The sequence below is a fragment of the Fukomys damarensis genome, unplaced genomic scaffold, assembly GCF_012274545.1.
Source record: "Fukomys damarensis isolate Sample0158 unplaced genomic scaffold, DMR_v1.0_HiC HiC_scaffold_23, whole genome shotgun sequence".
In the NCBI taxonomy this organism is placed as follows: Eukaryota; Metazoa; Chordata; class Mammalia; order Rodentia; family Bathyergidae; genus Fukomys; species Fukomys damarensis.
In genome coordinates, this window is record NW_022900935.1 from 65,066,014 (window position 1) to 65,085,933 (window position 19,920).

General features: G+C 51.1%; 1 protein-coding gene across 1 annotated transcript in view; it reads right to left on the minus strand.

Moving 5' to 3' along the window:
• Positions 1 to 6,007: 6,007 nt before the first annotated feature.
• Positions 6,008 to 19,920, minus strand: part of Rab40b (RAB40B, member RAS oncogene family) — a 20,445-nt gene continuing 6,532 nt past the window's right edge. The window contains exons 2-6 of the mRNA XM_010618694.1: positions 11,451 to 11,511; positions 8,821 to 8,881; positions 8,293 to 8,370; positions 7,375 to 7,597; positions 6,008 to 7,073 (exon numbers count right to left, since the gene is read on the minus strand). Of these exons, the coding sequence (XP_010616996.1) occupies positions 6,802 to 7,073; positions 7,375 to 7,597; positions 8,293 to 8,370; positions 8,821 to 8,881; positions 11,451 to 11,511 (695 nt within the window). The 3' untranslated portion in view covers positions 6,008 to 6,801. The remainder of the gene's footprint in view (positions 7,074 to 7,374; positions 7,598 to 8,292; positions 8,371 to 8,820; positions 8,882 to 11,450; positions 11,512 to 19,920) is intronic.

The window sequence follows — 19,920 nt, forward strand, 5'->3', positions numbered from 1 at the left end:
CGATCCACGCTGTGTCCCTCCGATACACGCCTCTCCGCGGCCACGCCCACCCCAGGGCTCACACGTCACCCCGATGCTCGCGTCCCTCCACCACACCACAAGCGTCCACCCACCTCGGAAGCCCCCGTCGTCCCCGCCAGGGCACAGTCTCTCCCGGGGTACGCGTCTCCGCAGCGCACACTAGTTAGCACCGTCCCGTGTGGGGGTCTCCCCGCCCAGCCCCACTTCTCCCTGGGACACATCACCTCCCCGTGCCCCCTTGGGCACACTGTCCTACGGGTCGCGGCTCTCCTCCACTCACGGGACAGGCTCCCGGGGTAACCTGGTCGCCAGAGGTTTGACCCACGCTCTGTTTTCGGCAACGCGTGGCCTTGACGCGCAGGAAGCTGGCCTTCGTGTTTCCTTCCAGCGAGTCCTCTCCACTGCCACTTCCCACAGTCCCCTCCTGCTCCCCCTGCTTCTCAAAGGTGTTTTATGGGACAAAGCCAGGAGGTGAGGAGGGTTCAAGGTGGGACAAAACTAGTCAACTAGTAAGATTGCAGTATAGTCGCTTAGGTAATACTGTTTAAGTGGGGATCCCATGGGGGAGCTACCCAAGTAGCGAGTGTACAGGGATGAGCAAGGATTTTTGGTAAGGGGTGGGTCAGGGATCTTCCCTGGAAGATCTTGGACCTCACCCAGGTGATCGATACCTATTAGAATATTAATCACTGCTACTTATCCTATGCGGGTGTGGTAATTTCTCTCCTACAATGCTGGCCTTCAGTGAATATCTTGATTGTCCTCCATGTTAGCTTCTCAACGGTCCTCAGTGTTGGTTCAAAGGCTGGTCCTGTCTAACTGCCTACAAGATATCTAGTTAACTTGCCGAACTACAATACTGCTGCCTGTTAATGTGGATCCACAGGCCCTTTACCTAGGTCTGAGGGTTCTTACACACCTTTCTTCTCTCAAAAGCTGGGCCCCTGCCAACTACTGTCTCTTGCCTCAGCCTAGAACTGGAGAGTTGAATATTGTTTTTTTCCCCCCTCTCTACTTTCCCAACATTCAGGCATAGAGGTCTCAGATGTACTGTAGAGAAAAAGGAAAATACATACAACTTTACTAATAACGAGGGAAATGCAGGTTCCAACTAAAACGTGGGGAATGGATTAAGAAACACCTAGTGGGGGCCAGGGGTGGAGCTCAGTGGTGCTGCATCTGCCCAGCAAGCACAAGATCCTTAGCTCAATTCCCAGTACCACACACAAAGACAAAAACAAACACCTAGCAGATTAGGGGAGCACAGTTCTGGGTGTGACTGTGGGCGACTGACTTGTAGGCCAGCACACTGACGGGAGAAGATGCCCCAGTGTCGGTGGCATCAACAACAGGTATGTAGCCTGCATGGAATAAAAAGAGAAAGAAGGAAAAAGTGAAGTGCTCCAGTTTCTGAGTGGCCACAGCCTTTGCTGCTGTCACTTTTGCCCATTGAACTCCAGGTCTCCAGTGTCTTCAGCTTTCTGGAGCAGGCTCGTACTGGTGAACCTGCATGAGAGCCAGTGCTGCATCCTTGACCCCCTTGTTCTGCAGCTTCCACCAGCTTGGGCTGAGCAGTGCCTGGCTCCTCTGTGTGGACAGCAACTGTGGATCCCCCCCTCTGGCCCTGTGAGCCTATCTAATAAATCCTCTTGTGTAAATTGTTAGGCATATTTTTAATATGAAAATTTATTATTAATATCCTCTCTCAAAATTTATGATCTTGGCCTTTCTTTCTCGCCTTTGTAGAGAGCCGAGAGTGAGGCATTGGCTACTTTAACAATCTTAGCGCAGAGTCCAGGACTGTCATCATCAGACCAAATCCGGCCACCAGAACGTCATTGTTTTCCTCCATAAAGTCCAAGCACCCATCACTAGGAACAAAAGCTGCTGTCCTTGATCAGGTGGACTCTGACACAGGTCCTGATGACAGAACTTGGCTATCTGGCTTCCACCCCTACTTTTCCCAGCATAATTCCCTTTGCATGTGAAGCACCTCGGAAAGAGCTGGCCTGCGGGGCTGGCTCCAAATGGGCCTTCTTGTACAGCTCTCCCTACTTCTGGTCCCATCCATGACTGCAGAGCTGCTGTGGGCCGTGGTCCCAAACAAAGGCTAGACGTATGTTTCCCGTTGGCTCTGTTCCTCCAGAGAGCCCTAACTCATACAGGCTGGCAGCCAGAGATTACAGAGAGCTGCTGGCAGCTGCCTCTCCAGCACCGTAAGAGCAGCGAGGAAGGCTGCTGACACAATTGCTGAGAGCCACTGGCATTCAGACCTCAGAGCTGCTAATGCCAAGGGAGTTACACTTTGTCTGTGATTTCTGTCTGAATTGAGCAAAAGAATCCTCGGTAGCTTGGTAACAGATCCCTCAGGAATAGGATCAATGGTTTTATTTTTTAAGAAAAGGTATGAGGACTCTGCCTCCTTCCATTGCTTTTCTATCCCTGCTAGGGACAGAGTTTTCCAGGCACCATCCTGGAATCAGGCGTTGCCCACACCAGATACCACCTCTACTACCGCTTTGCTCTTGGACTTTCCAGCCTACAGGACAAATCCCTTTTCCTTATAAATTACTGCCTCTGGTATCTTTTTGTTACAGTGGCCTAAGTGGACTCAGGAATTTCCACTGCCCTCCCTGGCCTGCTCCCTGAGCGGGGACACAGAGAAATTTCCACCCCAGGGTGACTGCGTCGCCCTTCCCACTCTCTCACCCTTCCCTGGTGAAAGACTTACTTTAGTTTTCCCAACTGAAGAAGCCTCGTTCATCCTTTTTGAATCTATGTTTGGTTTGATGAAGCTATTCTTCAGTACAGGAAACCCCAGTATCTCTGTCTCTTTGCAGAAAAAGATATTGTCAAGCCTATAACTTTTGTCCTAGATTCCCTATTTTGCCTAAGTAATTCCTCATCAAAGTTGTAAGCTCTCTATCTTAGAAATTTATCTCATGGCAGTAATTCCCACAGCAATTGAAGAAGGTATAATCATACATAATATATTCTGAATCTCAGCATCTAAAGAGAGGCCCTTGGACATCTGGGAACAAGGTGGCTCATGTTCCTATTTGGGAGGGACTTTGCCAGCTGTGAGAGCGGTGGAGTACAATGACAAATGACAAAGTTTTCTATAGGGATTAACTCGCATTTCGGTTATATTTCCTGGATACTCACCACCAATATGTCCCAGTATGCTTCTAAATATGTTCCATATTAGGGCTTGTTTTTATTTCACAGAGATGCCACTTTGACTTGCTGTTGCACTTCCCCTGTGCAGTGTAACTCACAACCTTGTCATATGGGTTTTCCAGGGCTGCCACTAATGCAGAAGTTTTAAAGCCTTCAGAATTCTCACAGGTCCTATTTTTGATCCCACTTACCCAGGAACAGGTGGATCCACAACCCCCCAATAAGTGATACTCTATAATCACGATGTAAGCCACCAGTGTATATATGTGTGTGTGTGTGTGTGTGTGTGTGTGTGTGTGTGTGTGTGTGTGTGTATGTATATAACCTGTTAGCTTTAGTGTTCACAATATGTATTCTGTTATGTCCTCTCTGTTAGCCTGGAAAATATATCCTGTTAGCCTCAACATTCACAATATGCATCCTGTTGTATTATGCTATGTGAATGTCTTGTTCCTAAGGAAAGCCCCAACCTCAAAACGCAAACGTTATTGACCACCACCCCAACTGAAACTACTGTATAAAGCTTCTCCATTCTTTATTTTGGAGCCCAAGTCTTTAATTAGCACCTGGGTCCACTGGGCCAGCCAGTAATAAAGCTTTCCTCCATCTCTTTCTCTCTCTGTCTTTTTTTTTTTTTTTTTTTTTTTTGGCTGGGGAATCAAACTCAGGACCTTGCGCTTGCAAGGCAGGTGGCAGCACTGCTGAGCTAAATCTTGACCTTCCTCCATCTCTTTTGAGTGGGTCTGTCTTTCCCAGTCCAGATTTCCTACAATGCCATGACACATAGCCAAAGACTGGCTGGTTTAAAATAACAGATGTCTGTCCACCTGAAGTGGCACATACTTGTAATCCCAGCTACATGGGAGGCTGAGGCAGGAGAATTCCAAGTTTAAGGCCAACCTGGGCAACTTATTGGACCTTGTCTCAAAATAAAAAGGTTGGGGAATATAGATCAGTGATAGAGCGCTTGCCTAGTACATGTGAGCCCTTGGGCTTAATCCCCCCTGCAAAAATAAAAGCAAACAAAAAAACTCAACAACAACAAAGCCCCAGATACCTATTCTGTCAGTTCTGGGAGCCTTGAATTCGCAATCATGTGTGAGTGGGCTGGGCTCCCTCCAGCAGTTCTTGGGGATACCCTTCCTGCCTCAACTTCCAGTGGCTCCCCATGTTGGAGGACCAAGGCCTGTGGGCAGCCAGGTGCCTGCTGCACACCAGGCCTCCAAAGGCTCTGGGTCAGGGGCTAGAGAGCTGTGTTCTGCTCCTAGGATGTGAGTGGAAGTCTTCAATCAAAAGTCAGAAAAGGAGCAGTGAGGAAATACTGCACTGTACCTGTTTGGCTTGGTCTCACAAGGGTCTGTCCTGCACAGCCCAGTGCCCTCCACACAGGCCTGAGGGGTGGGAAGAGCCTCTGCCAGGACCCTTTGCTCACCTCCTACGCCTCCCTGGAGGGAGTTGCCGCGCACGCGCAGTGGCCCTGGCCAGGCAGCACCAGCCTGAGTGTACCTGTGTCCCGCAGGGCAGAGCAGAGGATGCTGTGAAGACGCTGGGAAAATGTCCACATGGGCCATTGGCCCACCCTCTGTCCACACTCGCACCCCTGTGGACACGTGGTGGGGCATCCCCAGCCCTAGGCCATTTGCGGGCAGGGGTCGCCATGTTCCATGCCACTCAGTGAGTTTGCTGCTCGGTGCTGGGCCCTGCTGGGGCTCAAATCTGAGATGACCCCGAGTCTCACATTGAGAGGTGAATGGATCACGGGGCACTACATGCATCAGGGGACTCATCCACAGAGGAGCTCAGTAGCTGAATGTGCTTGGAGGAGACGGGGTCTGGTTGGAGGTCTGGCACTAAGCCTGTGTGTTCTTGTCCCTCCTCTGCCTCCCCCTGCTCTCTGCGCTTCCTGGGTGCCCTGGGTTGAACAGCTTTCCTCCCTCCCTGGGCCCCTCCATGCTGCCATTTCTGCCTTGGAGCCAGCTGACTGTGGTTCAAAGCCACAGCTTCCTTTAGCCTGTAGGTGTCAGGTATTTTGTCCCATACTCAGGAAAGTGACTGATATGGGCCCCTTTCATTGCTAAAACTTTGTAAGTCGTTAACAGGAATTGAGGATCTCTGAGCATTTTCTAACGTCACATTTTTTTACTCACTCCCTCTGTGTGGAAAGCCCCCGCTGAAGGCCAGCCACACCAAGAGGTGCCAGGCCATGGCACCAGGGGACACCCAGCCTGAAGCCTCTGCCAAGCCATCACGGCCTCAGGGGTGTGACTGGTGAAGGGACTTTGTTCTTGGTTGGGACAGCCAGAGGTAGTCTGTATCCCTGAGAACAGCAGGAGGGGTATAGGGCCTCTCTGGGGGGGGGGGCTCACAGACAGGCACAGGTGTGGTGCATTTTTTTCTTTTTTGGTACCAGGTATCGAACTCAGGACCTTGTGCTTGCGAGGCAGGCAGCAGAACCACTGAGCTAAATGCTCAGCCCTTGGTGCATTTCTTTTCTGGAAGAGCAATCTTCCCCAGCACATCAAAAACTAAGCCGGTGGTCATCTCGTGATTGAGCATGAACTGGCTGCCCACACCAGGCAGTGGAGTCAATGGACCCAGTGAAGAGAAGGCTATGGAAAGCTGGGTGCGCTGGTGCACACCTATAGTCCCCAGCACCCAGAGGCTGAGGCAGGAGGATTGCCGCAAGTTTGAGGCCAGCCTGGGCTGCATAGCAAGACCCTGTCTCAAAAAACAGAGGAAGAAAACAACAGACAAACAGATGAAAAGGCTACACAATACCTAGAGCTGGAAAAGGCCAGCTTGCACTGCTACCAAGAGGGACAGGTATGTGCTTTATTGTTGAGAAACAGTTCTTAAATAGTAGTGTTTTTACTTCATTCTTTACTGAAACAGCTTCCTCCTTGCCAAACTGTTGGAACTGTGTTGGCTATGTTCAGTATCACAAGAGATATCTTTGGCATTTACTTCCTGTAGCTTCATATCTTGTAGAACACATTGTACAAAAAAGATGTAGGTTTACAGAAAAATATGCATAGAAATCACTTATTGATCCCAAAATGTAGTAAACAACATAGCAAAAACGTATCAAATGCATTTTCTACCCTAACTGGACAGATCTGTTGTACTTCATCTCTGTCCCTCTGCAGCATTTTATAAATCGGTGATTTGACGTTAAAAAGGTTTACAAAATAGCCCCTCCTGTAAGAGCAACAATGCTGGATTACCTCACCATCACTGCTTCTCAAACTCCCTTGAATGTGTACTCCCTTGAATGTGTACATCTCGTCTCATAAAAACAGTAATTTTAAGGAAAAAGTTGCACTGCAAATAGTGACAAAAGTAGCATTCAAAATTTCATGTTATCGAGAGCTGAACAGGGCACTAACTTTCCCTGGAGAAACACAAGTCGAGAACAAGAGCTTCATGCACATCGTGTGGACAGGACAGTCACACCGAACAGGTGTCCGTGCTTCCCACTGGCCACACGCAGCCGAGGCAGCAGCGTGGCAGGAGGGGATGAGCATCCTGAGTCTGTCTGGCTCAGGCCCAGGTGCAGGGTGCTGGCTCCCCAGGAAAGGCACCATCTCACTGGCCATCTCCCTAGGAGACCTTGCAGCTGTTTCTAGCACAGTTTCCTGGGGGACTCTGTGGGGCACGGGTGGTCTTGGCCTTGCGCAAGCTCGTCCTCTTGTGCGGGGCGCTGGCCATGAGGGAGTAGGAGCGGCCATGCATCATCCTGGTGTTCAGGCCGTTGGCCATGGAGAAGGACTTGAGGTGGCTCCTCAAGGCCAGGGGCAGTGGGAGCTTGTCCACCAGGTGCACGGGTGTGCAGGACACCACGGCGCGGCAGCACAGGTCCTGCAAGCTCAGCACTTGGGAGGGAAGAGAAAACTGTGCTGAGCCTCTGCTGTGCCGGCCCACCCAGGGCTGGCCACAGGGGAACCCCGGGCAGGCCTCCCTTCCTCCCTCCTTCCCAGGACTCGAACTCTCAACCCATGTGCCTCTACCTCTGCCCGAGGTCGGCTGCAAAGACCCTTCTCCTGAGCATTCTCTCTGAGCCATAACAACTGTTCTCTCTTGAGAGTAGACACAGAAGCCTTGAGATGGGTCCTGGAGGCTGCAGGACAACTCCCGCCCCTGGGTGCCTCTGCTATCCCCAGGGCACCCGCCTACCCTTGCTGGGCCGCCAGAGCCGGTCCATGCCGTGCCGCAGCAGCACGATTCTGGCCAGCTCTGTGAAGGACTCTGTGACGTTGAAATTGCACAGCGGGCTGACCTCGAAGAAGGTCACACCCAGCCGCTCAGCATAGGCACGGGCCTGCTCGGTGGGCACCTGCCGCTTGAATGCCAGGTGCAGGCGGTTCCCCACCAGGATCCGGGGCACACCAGGTGCGTGCTGTGGGAAGTCAGGAAGGTGGGTTACCTGGGTGAGGCTGTTGCCGAACAGTGTACCCCCCAGATCCGTGGCCACCCCAAACCTCAGAAGAGGGCCTCATTCACAAAGGGCATCTCTGCAGATGTAATCAGAGACGAAGCCGTACTGAACCGAGCACCGGCTGGGGCACTCTAATGACTGGTGTCCTTGCAAGGGCACAACACAGAGGACAGGGTGGAGCCGAGTGACAGAGGAGGGGCTTGGAGTAGTGTATTCGCAAGCCAAGGGATGCTCAGGACTGCAGCAGCCTCCAGAAGCTGGGAGAAGATCTTCCCCTGCAACTCTCGGAGGGAACACAGCCCTGCTGGCACTGGGTTTGGGGTTTCTGCCCTCCAGAACCTTGTTTGTGGATGTTTGTCACAAAGCCACAGTAGACCTCACCCTGACCACTCGGAGCCCACACAGTCCTCTGCCTGTCAGCCCACCAACCGCTGCAGGAAGCCAAGCAGCCACTGCTGGTTCTGGTCCGAGCTGCTGGGCCCCGTGCACCCCGTCCGGAGTGGATTCCTGGGCCAGAGGGCTCTCTGGGCGTGCAGCTTCGAGCGCTGCACATCGCTGGGCTGAAGCGCTGGCCTCGGCCCACATGCCCACTGCCAGGTCCCCGGACAACGTGCTCCCAAGCCCAAGGCAACCAGGCCCGAGTCCCCATACTGTACCTCATCGATCTCCTTAATCCATCGGTTGATGCCATCGAAGGACCAGCGGTTTGCAATGTCGTAGACCAGGATCACACCCTGGGGGAGAAGGCCCAGACTCAGCATTGGGGGCACGCAGGCAGGCGCCGCCCTGGTCACGGGGGTGGGGTGGGGGGTGACATGCTGAAGGCTACTTTACTTACTCTCACACAGTGTGTAATTCTGATCTATCTACCCAGTGTAGGAGTTGCATCGTCGTTCTCAGTGACGTTTCATACATTCACTGATCGTCCTGAAATGTCATGGGGAGTTGGGGACCCACACCCGTGGACGCGGAATATGGGGAACTGCAGGGGCACGAGGAGGGAGCCCCCTGTCTGGGTGGGCACAGGCACACACATGCTCAGACACACGCACACGTCACCAATTTGCACATGAGCCCATCTGCCTCAGCCTCCGGTCACCCATCGGAGAGCACAGGAGGTCAGGTGCTGACGCACATCATCAGTCACGCGCAGTTCACCCTTCAGGCTCGGGGACCTGAGTTACCTGTGCGCCCCTGGAGTAGGAGCGGAATATGGTACAGAATCTTCCCTGCCCTGAGGTGTCCCTGGAAAAGACCAGTAAGAGAGATCAGTGCTCCTTCCTGGCAGCCAGGTCCACAAACCCAGGAGCCACAGCAAGCGCCTTTCACAGTGGTTGTTGGTGGCTGATATGTGGCCAGCCCAGGATCCCAGCAAAACCATCTACTATCTTGGAGCTACTGGATGCTGGGATGTCCTGCTGGGCTCATTCTTTTTCTTTGAGACATGGTCTTGCTGTGTAGTCCAGAGTGGTCTTGAACTCACTATGTAGTCCGGGCCAGCCTCAAACTTGCAGCAATCCTTCTGCCTCAGCCTCCCAAGCACTGGGATTATAAACATATGCTACCATGCCCAGCTTTATTGTGTTCTGTAACTCATTTTAAAAGTCAGACTAGAAAAAATAGTGATGGGTTTTAACATGATTCTCAAACACACAAATAAATCTAAGGTAGGTTTTGAAAATTTGGTTTAACTGGAGATAAAGTTGTGCAGCAAGAAGTGTGAGTCTACACTGGGCAAAAAAATAGGCCAAAGACGGGGCATGACCCCGGGCTTCCAGTTACATTGTGAGCAGCACCTGTAAAAACCGCCCTGAGCATCTCCAAGATGATGAGTACAGGACCTGTCCAGGCACCAGCCCTGCAGGGTACACACACAGCTGGGTGCCGGTGCCCAATGAGACCAGAGCACACTCCAGGAAAGTGCAGGGGTCACGGCATGGGGGAGGGACACACCTAATACAGTGACCCTGGCACCCCTGCACAGGGAACCCTTCAGAAGGTGTCTTTTAAGGCCTTCATTGTGTACTTGGGCACAGCCAATCAAGACACTATCCTGATGCTTCACTTACACCAAGGTTTCTGACAGGACACTTCCTGTAGCTGTGACACCTAGTGAGTGTTTGATAGGACAGCTTCCCTGATGACTTATTTACATAAAAGAGAGCTAGCCCAGGAATTTGAGATATACAAGCTCTATTCCTCTTATCCTCAGGGCTGTAAGCCTTCTCCCCTGCCTGCACTTACTCTGCAGAGCACACTTCTTATCTGTCTTCTATAAACATACACTTTTGCTGTCTTTTCTGTCTTTATCCAATTCGGTTTAGGAAGCTAAGATCCCGCCATCTGATAACATCTGGGGCAGCGGGCACTGTCTCCTCAAGTCTCCTCTAAAAGGCAGTGTCAACTCACATCTGCATGTGCAGGTAACAGCAGCACATTCTTAGGGACGAGGACCCTGGCACCGCGGGCTGCCACACAAACAGGGTGTGTCCATGGTGAGCAACAAGCGAGGTAGTTTTGCTGTTTTTGTTACCTGTCACCTGTGGTTGGAGGCCACCTCTGACACCGCAGAGGAGGGCCTGACACAGGGGTCACAGGCACTGCCCATTGCCAAAGTCAAGGAAATGAGGGCCTCATTTTCCCGAGAAGCAGATCAATCAATACTTCAAGGACCAGCCACAGTAGAACCTGGGAGTTCGGCTCTGCCCCTGTGCAAGCTGCTGGAAGTCTGTGCCCAAGGGGACAGCAGGATAAAGGAAGTGGGAGTGGATGCCAGAGAGCACCAGAGCAAGTGCCTGCGCCCCACTCCAGCCCTGCTGTGCATGACAGCTGTGAGCAGAGCCCAGCCCCTTCCATGGGTGCCGGGTTCCAGTAGGATGACCAGGCCAGCAGAGGCCAGGTCTTAGTCAGGGGTGGGGGAGACGGACAAACCAGGGGGTGCTGAGTAGGAGTACGGATGTGGCCCACAGCTGGCACCATACAGGAGTGGCCTTGAGGTCACACAGGGGATTAGGGTGGTTCTGAGAAAGGTGGAGGCCTCTGAGGACTCTGGGAGACTTGGAGACCAGATTTGGCTTCCTGAGAGAAGTCCCCAGAAGGTGGGGACAGTGGGGACTACAGAAGAGGAAGGCACAGGTGATCAGGGTGGTGAGGAGTGTCTGTGCCAGGTCTGTCAAAGGCTCCATGGGAGGCAGAAAAAGATAAGTGTTCCAAACAATTCTGAGGACAGGGAGGTACTTACTAGCACAGAACAGGAATAGGCAGGACAGACACAAGCTTCTCTGTGAGCTGAGTGGACATTCAGGTCTTCTGGGGCACTATAGACAGTCTCTGGGGCCAGGGCCACTGTAGGCTGGAAGTGTGGCTCTTGGACAGCACCCACCAGAGCCTGGGCCTCCTCAGGGATCGAGGAGAAGGTCCTATCCAGCACCCAGGAAGAGGAGTGCCCAGCACCTCACTCTCCCACTCTGTCCACCCAGCCACAGCAGGCAGGAATCCCAGAGCCAACGGCAATAGACTTGGGGCTCTGCAGCCCAGCTGCTTCAGCCAGAAAACACCAGTGCCCTCCAGCACCAGGGCAGCAGGGGGTAGACACCCATGTACTCACCTCCATCTCCCTCACCCTGGAGTAGGGTTAGGGTTAGGGTTAGAGTAACTTTTTGGACAACAAGGTCCCACTGCTGCGACTGTAGATGGGCCCACAGCCCTGATAACCAAGGCACTGCCATCCTCGGGGAAGCCAAGGCGCAGGCTGGGGCAACGGTGGGGTCCCCGCGGGGGGGCTAGCACCTCTGGGACAGGGGTCCTGACTCACCACAGCTGCAGCTTCACCCGCCGCCCGTCTAGCAGGATGGTGGTGGTCTTGTGGTCGATCCCTGGGAAAGGGGTGGGCACTTCTTAGGCGTGAGCCGCAGTGAGGGACTCCCCACAGTTACCTTCTGTAAGAGCTCACTGGATCCATTGCTCTCTCTCATCGGTGGGAAGGTTTCTCGAGGTTCACAAGGCAGCTGGGCGAGACCTTGTCTGTTCATCTCTTGACTCGCCCCCTCCACCAGCTGTCCCCTGCCCTCTGTGCAGATCCAGGTATTACTGGCCACCACCAGCCAGTACCCAGGCCTCCCCACCTGGGCCCTGCGGGTTGGACTGCCCTGGCCACTGGCACGGAATGGGCACACAGCCAAGAGGGCCAGGGTCACCTGCAGGGCGATGCAGACCCTCTGCCCCTGTGAACCGCTCTGAGTCCACATAGATGCCCTGCTTGACTGGGTCGCTGGCAGGTTTGCTGCGAGTCTGTGAAGGGCTGGGTCCTATAGCTCTCGGGCTCCTTCCCACCTACTGCCGCCCATACTGCCTCGATGATTTGACTTAGCTCTTTCCAAGGGAACAGGGCTAAAAGAGCAGGTCCGGCAGCACAGACTGTGTCCCCAAGTGTTGTCCTAGGAAGACGTCAAAACAGGCAGGAATGAGACCTTGGCTCTGTGCCACCCAAGTTCTCACCTTCCATTTCTTTCTGTCTCTGTCTCTCCCTCTGTCTCCGTCCTAGCCTGACGGAGCACTCTCAGCTCCCTACACTGACCTCACCACTGTGGTGGCCGCACGGCCGCACTGTCCTCCGTTTCTCTCAGATCAAACGGTATTGGTGTGGCTTGCACAGGGATAGGTGAGCACACAGGAGAAAAATCTCTCACAGGAGCAGAAACCCTCCTCTGTGCCCTCAAAGGGAAGATCTGCCGCCCCAGTACGTGGCCTAAGCCTGCTAAACCACCAAGGGCCCAACACTGTGCTTCAGACTGACTGAGTTCTCAGAATGACAGTCAAATGCCAGGGCCCTGCGGCAGCAGTCAGCACGAAACGCACACAGGAAATGAACAGGGCACAGATCTGCTCACTTTGCCTCCACAAAGCCAATTTTGGCAATATTCCTCTTTCCTTGGAAAACTAAAGGTTTTCACTCTCTCCCTGGGGCAATGAATAAACGTGCTTGGGATCAGTGGTACCTTGGTTCACGAACTCAGTTCTCTCCGTGATTCTGGTTGAAAACTTGACGAGAACTGAATGAACCAAATTTCTCCCATAAGGTCAACACTGAACCTGCCCACTGAATTTGACTCAGTTCTCATCCAATTCTGTTTGCAACCAGAATCGTGGAGACAGCGGAGTTCTGGAACTGAGGCTGCACTGTATTCGAAGCTGGAGATTGGCCTTGGTCTGTCTGCACTCAGCCAGATTCCCACTCGCTGGAGAACACATCCCTCCAGAGACCCACCCTGCCAGAGCCAGACCAGCTCCTCTGCTCTACAAGTCACATACTTGCAGGATGACCTTCTGCTCAGCAAGGGCCAGCGTACACAACAGAGACCCCGTCAGATCCTGTTGCCAGCCCTGCCACGCCCCACACAACGAGGACATCTGCTCACGACACAGTTCTCAGAACATGTCCCCATCATGACGCCACCAAACAGTACGAGTTTTATAAAAGAAATAGTTGTGTGTGATCTATGTACCTGGTGAGTTTTAAAACTTGTGCTTGGTGGTTTGGGGATTTAGCTCCATGGCACCCCACCTGCCTTGCAGGCACAAGATCCTGAGTTCAATCCCAGGTACCAGAAAAAAAAAAACTGCATTTGGTTTTCATTTTCATAATAAGTATGGGGGCGGGCTGGGGCACCTGTTCCATCTCACTCTCTGGGATTCAACGCAGAACACAGCACACCATGGCCCATCCCTCCCCAGCGCTCCTTTCCTCAGTGTGATGTCTAAAATCATTTATTTTGTTATGTATCTCCAAATTTGTAAACAGCATCTTATATTCCTAATTCCTGACTTTTCAGCATTGGGCATGAATTGACCTCCCACTATGGAGGTAAAAGTGTAATAATATCTTTCACTGACATAACCACACCTCCAACTCTAATTTTCTCTTTATCTCTTGTAGCTATGTTGCTATTTTAGTTAATTCAGTTTTACATTGTTATGAATAAACATTTCTACAGCTGTACAATATTCTACGTTATGCTTTTTTTTAATTTTATGTACAACCTGTTTGAGTGTGTGTGTGTGTGTGTGTGTGTGTGTGTGTGCACGCGCGCGCGCAATACTGGGACTGCACCCAGGGCCTTCACACTGAGCTACAGTCCCGGCCCTTTTTATTTTTATTTTTCTACCATGAGGGTCTTACTAAATCACCCACACTGCACTTGCTGCTCTTGCCTCAGCCACCCACTCCTCCCCGTGCTGGCATAACAGGTGTGCACCATCATATTCAGCTACAAGCTTTTGTTTTAACTAGAGTTAACAATTACCTCTGTGTTTACTGGCTTAGTTTTCTCCCATTCATCACTAAGTCTCCCATTTATCCCTGGGTTATCCAGATCTCTCAGAAACCATCTTAGCCCTGCCATCTAGAATGGAGCTCAGTTGCTGTGGGCATCCACCGTCCCCTCTCTTGGTCTCCTTTCCCTTCTAAGAAGGGTGCATGGAAGATAGTTCTGGAAACGTTGCAGGTCTGAAAGTGTCTTTAGTTTGTTCTTGCTCTTCATTATGTTCAGATGGGTACCCAACTGCAGCAGGAAATGATTCTTCAGAAATGTGTGGCCTCGCCCTGAGCTCCTGCTGTGTCAGGATCCACTTGGTTCTTGATCCTTTGAATGCAGTCTGTTTTACTCCCGGCCAGCACAGGTCTTCTCTCTGCTCCTGGCTCCTGCCAGGCCCTGACACCAGGACAGAGGCACCTGCAGGTTTCAGGGCCTGCTCTAACCCTAATGCCTCAGCAATGGCCCACAGGGTCTGGACCCAGGGAGCAGGGAGCAGCCACAAGTTCATTTTTCTAAAAGCCCAGTTGTCCCACAGATAACCCTCCAACATGGCTATATCTGTCATAGAGGTGCTCCCAGGCCACCGCCTTGTACAGCTATTCAAATTTAACCTCTACAAAGTCAACTTTTATGAGCTTACTTACTGAACCATTTTGTTTTATTCTGTATAGTGTTTTCTTGACGTTGTCTTCCCATTTACTTGACTGTATTTCTTCTCTGGTTGCCTTACATTTGGATTCATGGAAAGCTGACATTTTTTACATTAGTGATATCAGTGTTAGGATCAGAAGGCAGGACTGAAGCCCACTGTATCTAACTACCAAGAACTCCATCCGTCAAAATATGACAAAAATGTAGCTGGGCATGGTTGCATAGTCCTGTAACCTTAGCACCCTTAGAGGCTGAGGCGGGAAGATCACAAAATGGAGCTCAGCCTGGGTAACTCAGCCACTTTGTACACTTTGTTTGTTTTTTGGTACCGGGACCTTTTGCTTGCAAGGCAGGCGGTGGAACCACTGAGCTAAATCCCTGGCCCTCAGCCACTTTGAAAGGCTCAGTCTCAAAATAAAAAAATTAAATAGAGCTTGGTATGTAGTTCTGTGCAAAGGCTCTGGGTTCAATCCCCACTATCACACACACACACACACACACACACACACACACACACACACACTTGCACGTGATAAAAATTCAGGGAAGCTTTTAGAACAAAGCCTGTAGGACTGTTCATGAGTGAGTCAGAACAACAGGGACAGAAAAAGATTTAAATTTAACCTTCTAAAAAGAAAAGAAAAATCAAATGCCAAGCCATTCTCTACACTTTTAAGTCCTGGAGATGAACAAATAATTTAGTAATCTATTTTGACTCCTCCACCATCTGCTTAATTCTTTTTCCACGCCTGAGCAGACGTGACCATGCCCTTCACAGGAGATGATCGCTTTACGGTACAAATATTAATTACTTTTAATTTGCAACACGCTCATCTTTAAGTCCCTGGCTTTTGAGAAAGGTCTCAAAAGGCTGGGGATTTAGCTCAGTGGTGCTGCCTCCCACTTTAGAAATGCAAGGTCCAGAGTTCAATCCCTGGTACCAAGGAAAAAGAGAGAGAGAGAGAGAGAATTCTAAGGTGCTGGACCTTAGAAATGCAAGGTCCAGAGTTCAATCCCTGGTACCAAGGAAAAAGAGAGAGAGAGAGAGAGAGAGAGAGAGGAGCTGGACTAGTGGTTGTGGAGGCAGAGGACAGCAGCCGATGGTGGCGCAGTCTGTTTGGGGCTAAGGATGATGTTCTGAAAATAGACGGCCATGATGGTTGCACAGTACTGTGCGTGTCCTAAATTCAGCGAGGGCGGCCGGACACGGTGTACCACAGTGCGTGGTTTTCTCGATACCAGAAAGTACCCATGGAGGCTCTAGCTTGCTCCTGCCAGTTCCTGAGGTTCACCGTCCACTCAGTCCTCTACCACCGCCCACCTGGGATGCGTCACTCACTTCTGCAGAGCTGGGGAGGGAAGCCGAGCTCTATTTTCAGCAGCATCCCATTCTAAATATACAGAACGCCCACGGTGTTGTGTACCTCAGACACAGCCTGGCCTTGCATCTCCGGAGCATCAGGGGCCAGGATGGAACGTGAAGAAGGATGGGCCTCACAGTGACCCAGCTCACAGGAAGAGGAGGGGCTCTGGAGGACAGCACAGGATAAGCTCCCTGGACTTTGGGAGTAGCTTCAACAGGGAGCTACATTTTCCATGAATGATGCCAGGACATCAGGACGCTGAACTGCGGAGAGGGCCAGACCTGGGGTGAGGAAAGGCAGGAGGCTGACCCCTGTCTTGCTCAGACAGGCCTGGCACAGCTGAGGGGCATGGCCTGCTGAGCACTAAACCCTAGGAACATTGGTGACCTATCTCCTGAAGGCCCTGCTTCCCCTGGTCCCCACACCAGGGCCTGGATCTCTCCCAGGGTCCATCCTCCACACAGGGACGCATCCTTAGGCAAAGCACAATGACCCCTCTGGGCCCAGCCACACCCGGCACCTGAGTTTCCTTGTTTAAATACACTTGTCTCCTGCTGGGGGAGGGCAGAGGGGCTCTGAGCATTCCTTGTGAAGAACAAAGCTGTAGGCCAGCTCCCACCCTCTCCCCAACTCTTCACAGGTGGCTACACCTGCAGGACAGACGGCTGGGGGGCTCCCACCAGGGCCACATGACCCCCATCACTTCTGTAGACAAAACATGCACGTAGGACAGCTAATTTGAAACCAAATAATTCGTGTTCAGCATTGGGTATTTTCAAAGCACAGCAGAATGACCCTCGGGGTCACAGCACACAGAAGCCACTGTGGCATTCCAGGTGTTTCCTTGGTACCTGATCTACATGCGGTGTCCCCACGTGGCAGGAATACTTTAGTATGGGTGCTTTCAACATCATCCATGTGAATCTGACACAGTCCTTACTCTAAAATATAATTTCTTTCAATTTTTGGTAATGTTCTTCAGGTTTTAAGGGAAACAAAAACCCAACAACTGTGATTAAGAAGCAAAATGTATACTTAATGTTAAGTGCTAGAAAGAAAATAAAATTCACAGCAGCAGACAAAAATGACTGTCCTGTTTATTTTTCTTCTTTGGAATTTAGAAAATGATGCCCAAGAACAAATTAGCTAAAAATACAAGCCATACATCCACCCCACACACAGGGGACAAATCTGTTGACCCAGCAGTGGCCCTGTGCCTGGTGGAGGCTGGGTGGCAGCATGGTGAGTTCAGCCCCCCAGAGCCTTGGGCACAGCCAGACTGGGAGGCCTGAGGCTCATGCCTGCCTCTGAGGTGCTGGGGTCCCCTCCAGGGTGCCCCATCAACAACTAATGTAAGAAGAGAGGCTCCAGAATTCACATCCACCTAAAACCCCAGAGAGTGACCTTATTTAGAAATAGGGCCTTTCAAGATGTACCAAGTTAACGTGGGCCACAGTGGACTGCAGGGGCCTGGTGTCCTGCCTGTGACCTTGGAAGGACCTCGATCAGACACAGAGGGAGCACAGCCATGTGACAGCGGGGACAGAAACAAGAGCAATACTGTCATGCTGGGGACACCAAGGCACAATAGCCCTTCAGAAGTGCCAGGAAGGCTCCTCCCCAGGACCCCACTGTAACCTGGACTCTGCCTCAAGCACTGGGGGTAGAATCTGATTCTGCTGCCTCGGCCCCATGGTCGGTGTCATTTGTCACGCAGTATGGAGAGTGAGTACATCCCGCGGCTGATCCCAGGTCGCTCTTGGCACCCTCCCTCCAGCCACCCTGTCCAAGGCAGGCATCAGAGAGCAGGTACTGCTTTGCCAGCTCCTCCCATGCCAGCGTGACCAACCCAACACTACTCAAACCACAGCGCTGAGGGTCTCCTTCCAAAACAGTGCAGCGGCTGCTTAGAAGGAATGCATTTTATTGCCAGGTAGAGCCTATTGACCTATGAGAAAATTCTGCATTCTTCACACTAACCAATGTAGTTTTTTTTCTACATCTCAGTTAATAGCCTCTGTATCAGGGTCAGCTGGAGTTTGATGTGGATATTTTTGGTTCTTCCTCTATAAACTTATTTTGTTTTTATTTTTAATCAAACAGATGCCAATCCTGTCACGAGTCACAGTACAAAGAACGCACCGGTTGACTCAAAGTACCATTTGGGAGAGGGAGAGGGTACTTAGTCATTTGCTGCAGATCAGAATACTTGACTCACACAGCCAGCTTTGGGACTCATTTTGCCCAGCAAAGCCACCATCACTGAAGTGGCCCTGGTCACTCTCCCCCAGTGGCTCTGTGGGGCTCCCTCCAAGATGGGATGGAAAGTGGCCAGTGCGGGGAAAGACTGGCACCCAGGAGGTCGAGAAGCCAAGCCAGGCTCCTGGGGCCAGAGCCCACGGTATTCCCGGCCCCGGCTGACTGCAGGGCTCTGGCTTGAACCATGCTGGGCCAGCCCCTCCACTCACTGGGCCCCTGGCATCTCCATCACACTGTGCTGGGGGGAGCACATCACTGTCACCTCTCTGCCAGTCAGGGCTCAGGACAGAAGCCACTTGGAAGGCTCCTCCCACAAAGCAACCCCAATCAGAGGCAACCAATGGGTACCTGGACGGAATCTTCAACTATACAAAATGCCCTTAGGACTCTGGCACCAAATGCCAAATCCACCTTAGGAAAAACAAACCGAGAAGATGCTTCATTGGAGACATAATTGTAATACTTGCAAAAGGAAGAGCATGCTGCAACAAAAATGAAACCACCCAGACAACCCAAAGATCCACAGAAGTATCTTTGTGTTTAAGGAATCTCCTTGCATGTCAACAAAACTAAAAAAAATAAAATAAAAAAAAATATATATATATATACACACACATATATATATATATACATATATATATATATATTAACATGAAATAAATGCTTCTTCATTTATCTTCTTCTTCCTCATCCAAAGGTCTTGTCCTTAAAGAGAAATGAAAACAAAAGAACCCATATCTGCGTACTTCTCCTTCAGAAAGGACACACACGCACCCCACTGCATCATATAATGTGGATGCATCTTACTTGCATAGGGCCGCTATAACAAGATACTAAATTCTGGGTGGCTTCTAAACACCCATTTTCCATAGTTTGGAGTCTAGAAGTCCAAGATCAAGGCTCTAGCGGATGTGGGTCCGGTGAAGGCTGCTTCCTGGTCCTCACTTGGTAGAAGGAGCAAGGAGCCTGCTGGGTCTCCTGTCTGAGGCACTAATCCCATCCATGAGGGATCCACCCCACCTCCTAATGCTGGGGCCTGGTCTCCACATATGAACTCTAGAGAGACCTGAGCATTTGGCCCATAGCAGTGTGTGAAGAATATTTCAGCAGGGCACAAGAAGGCATGCCACTCAGGAGACTGAGGAGTGAGGATTGCAAGGTTTGAGATCAGCCTTGGTAACTTAGCAAGATCCCTTCTCAAAGAGAATCATTTTTTAAAATGGGGTGGGGTGTAGCAGATTGCTTAGCACACTGCATGAGACCCTGGGTTCCATCCCCAGTACCACAAAGCCGGGCGTGGTGGTGCACGCCTATAATCTCAGCACTCAGGAGACTTTGAGGCCAGTGAGTTTGAGGCCAGCCTGGGCTACATAGTGAGACTTTGTCTCAAAAACAAAAAACAAAAAACGAAAAAGAATAGTATATATAACATGCTCTCACACGTTATTATGTAGAGTATTTGAAAGGATAGAACCGCATGGGACATAGGAAGGGGAGCTGAGGTGGGGCTTCTAAAAGAAAATGTGCGACAAGTGCAGCTTGTTACATTCAAATACACAGAGGCCTTTATGACAGTTTTTCTTTCTTTTTGTAGTACTAGGGATTGAACCTAGGGCCTCATGAATCCTAGGTAAGTGCTCTGCCACTGGGCTATGCTGCCAATTTTTTTTTTTTTTTTTTTTTTTTTTTTTTTTTT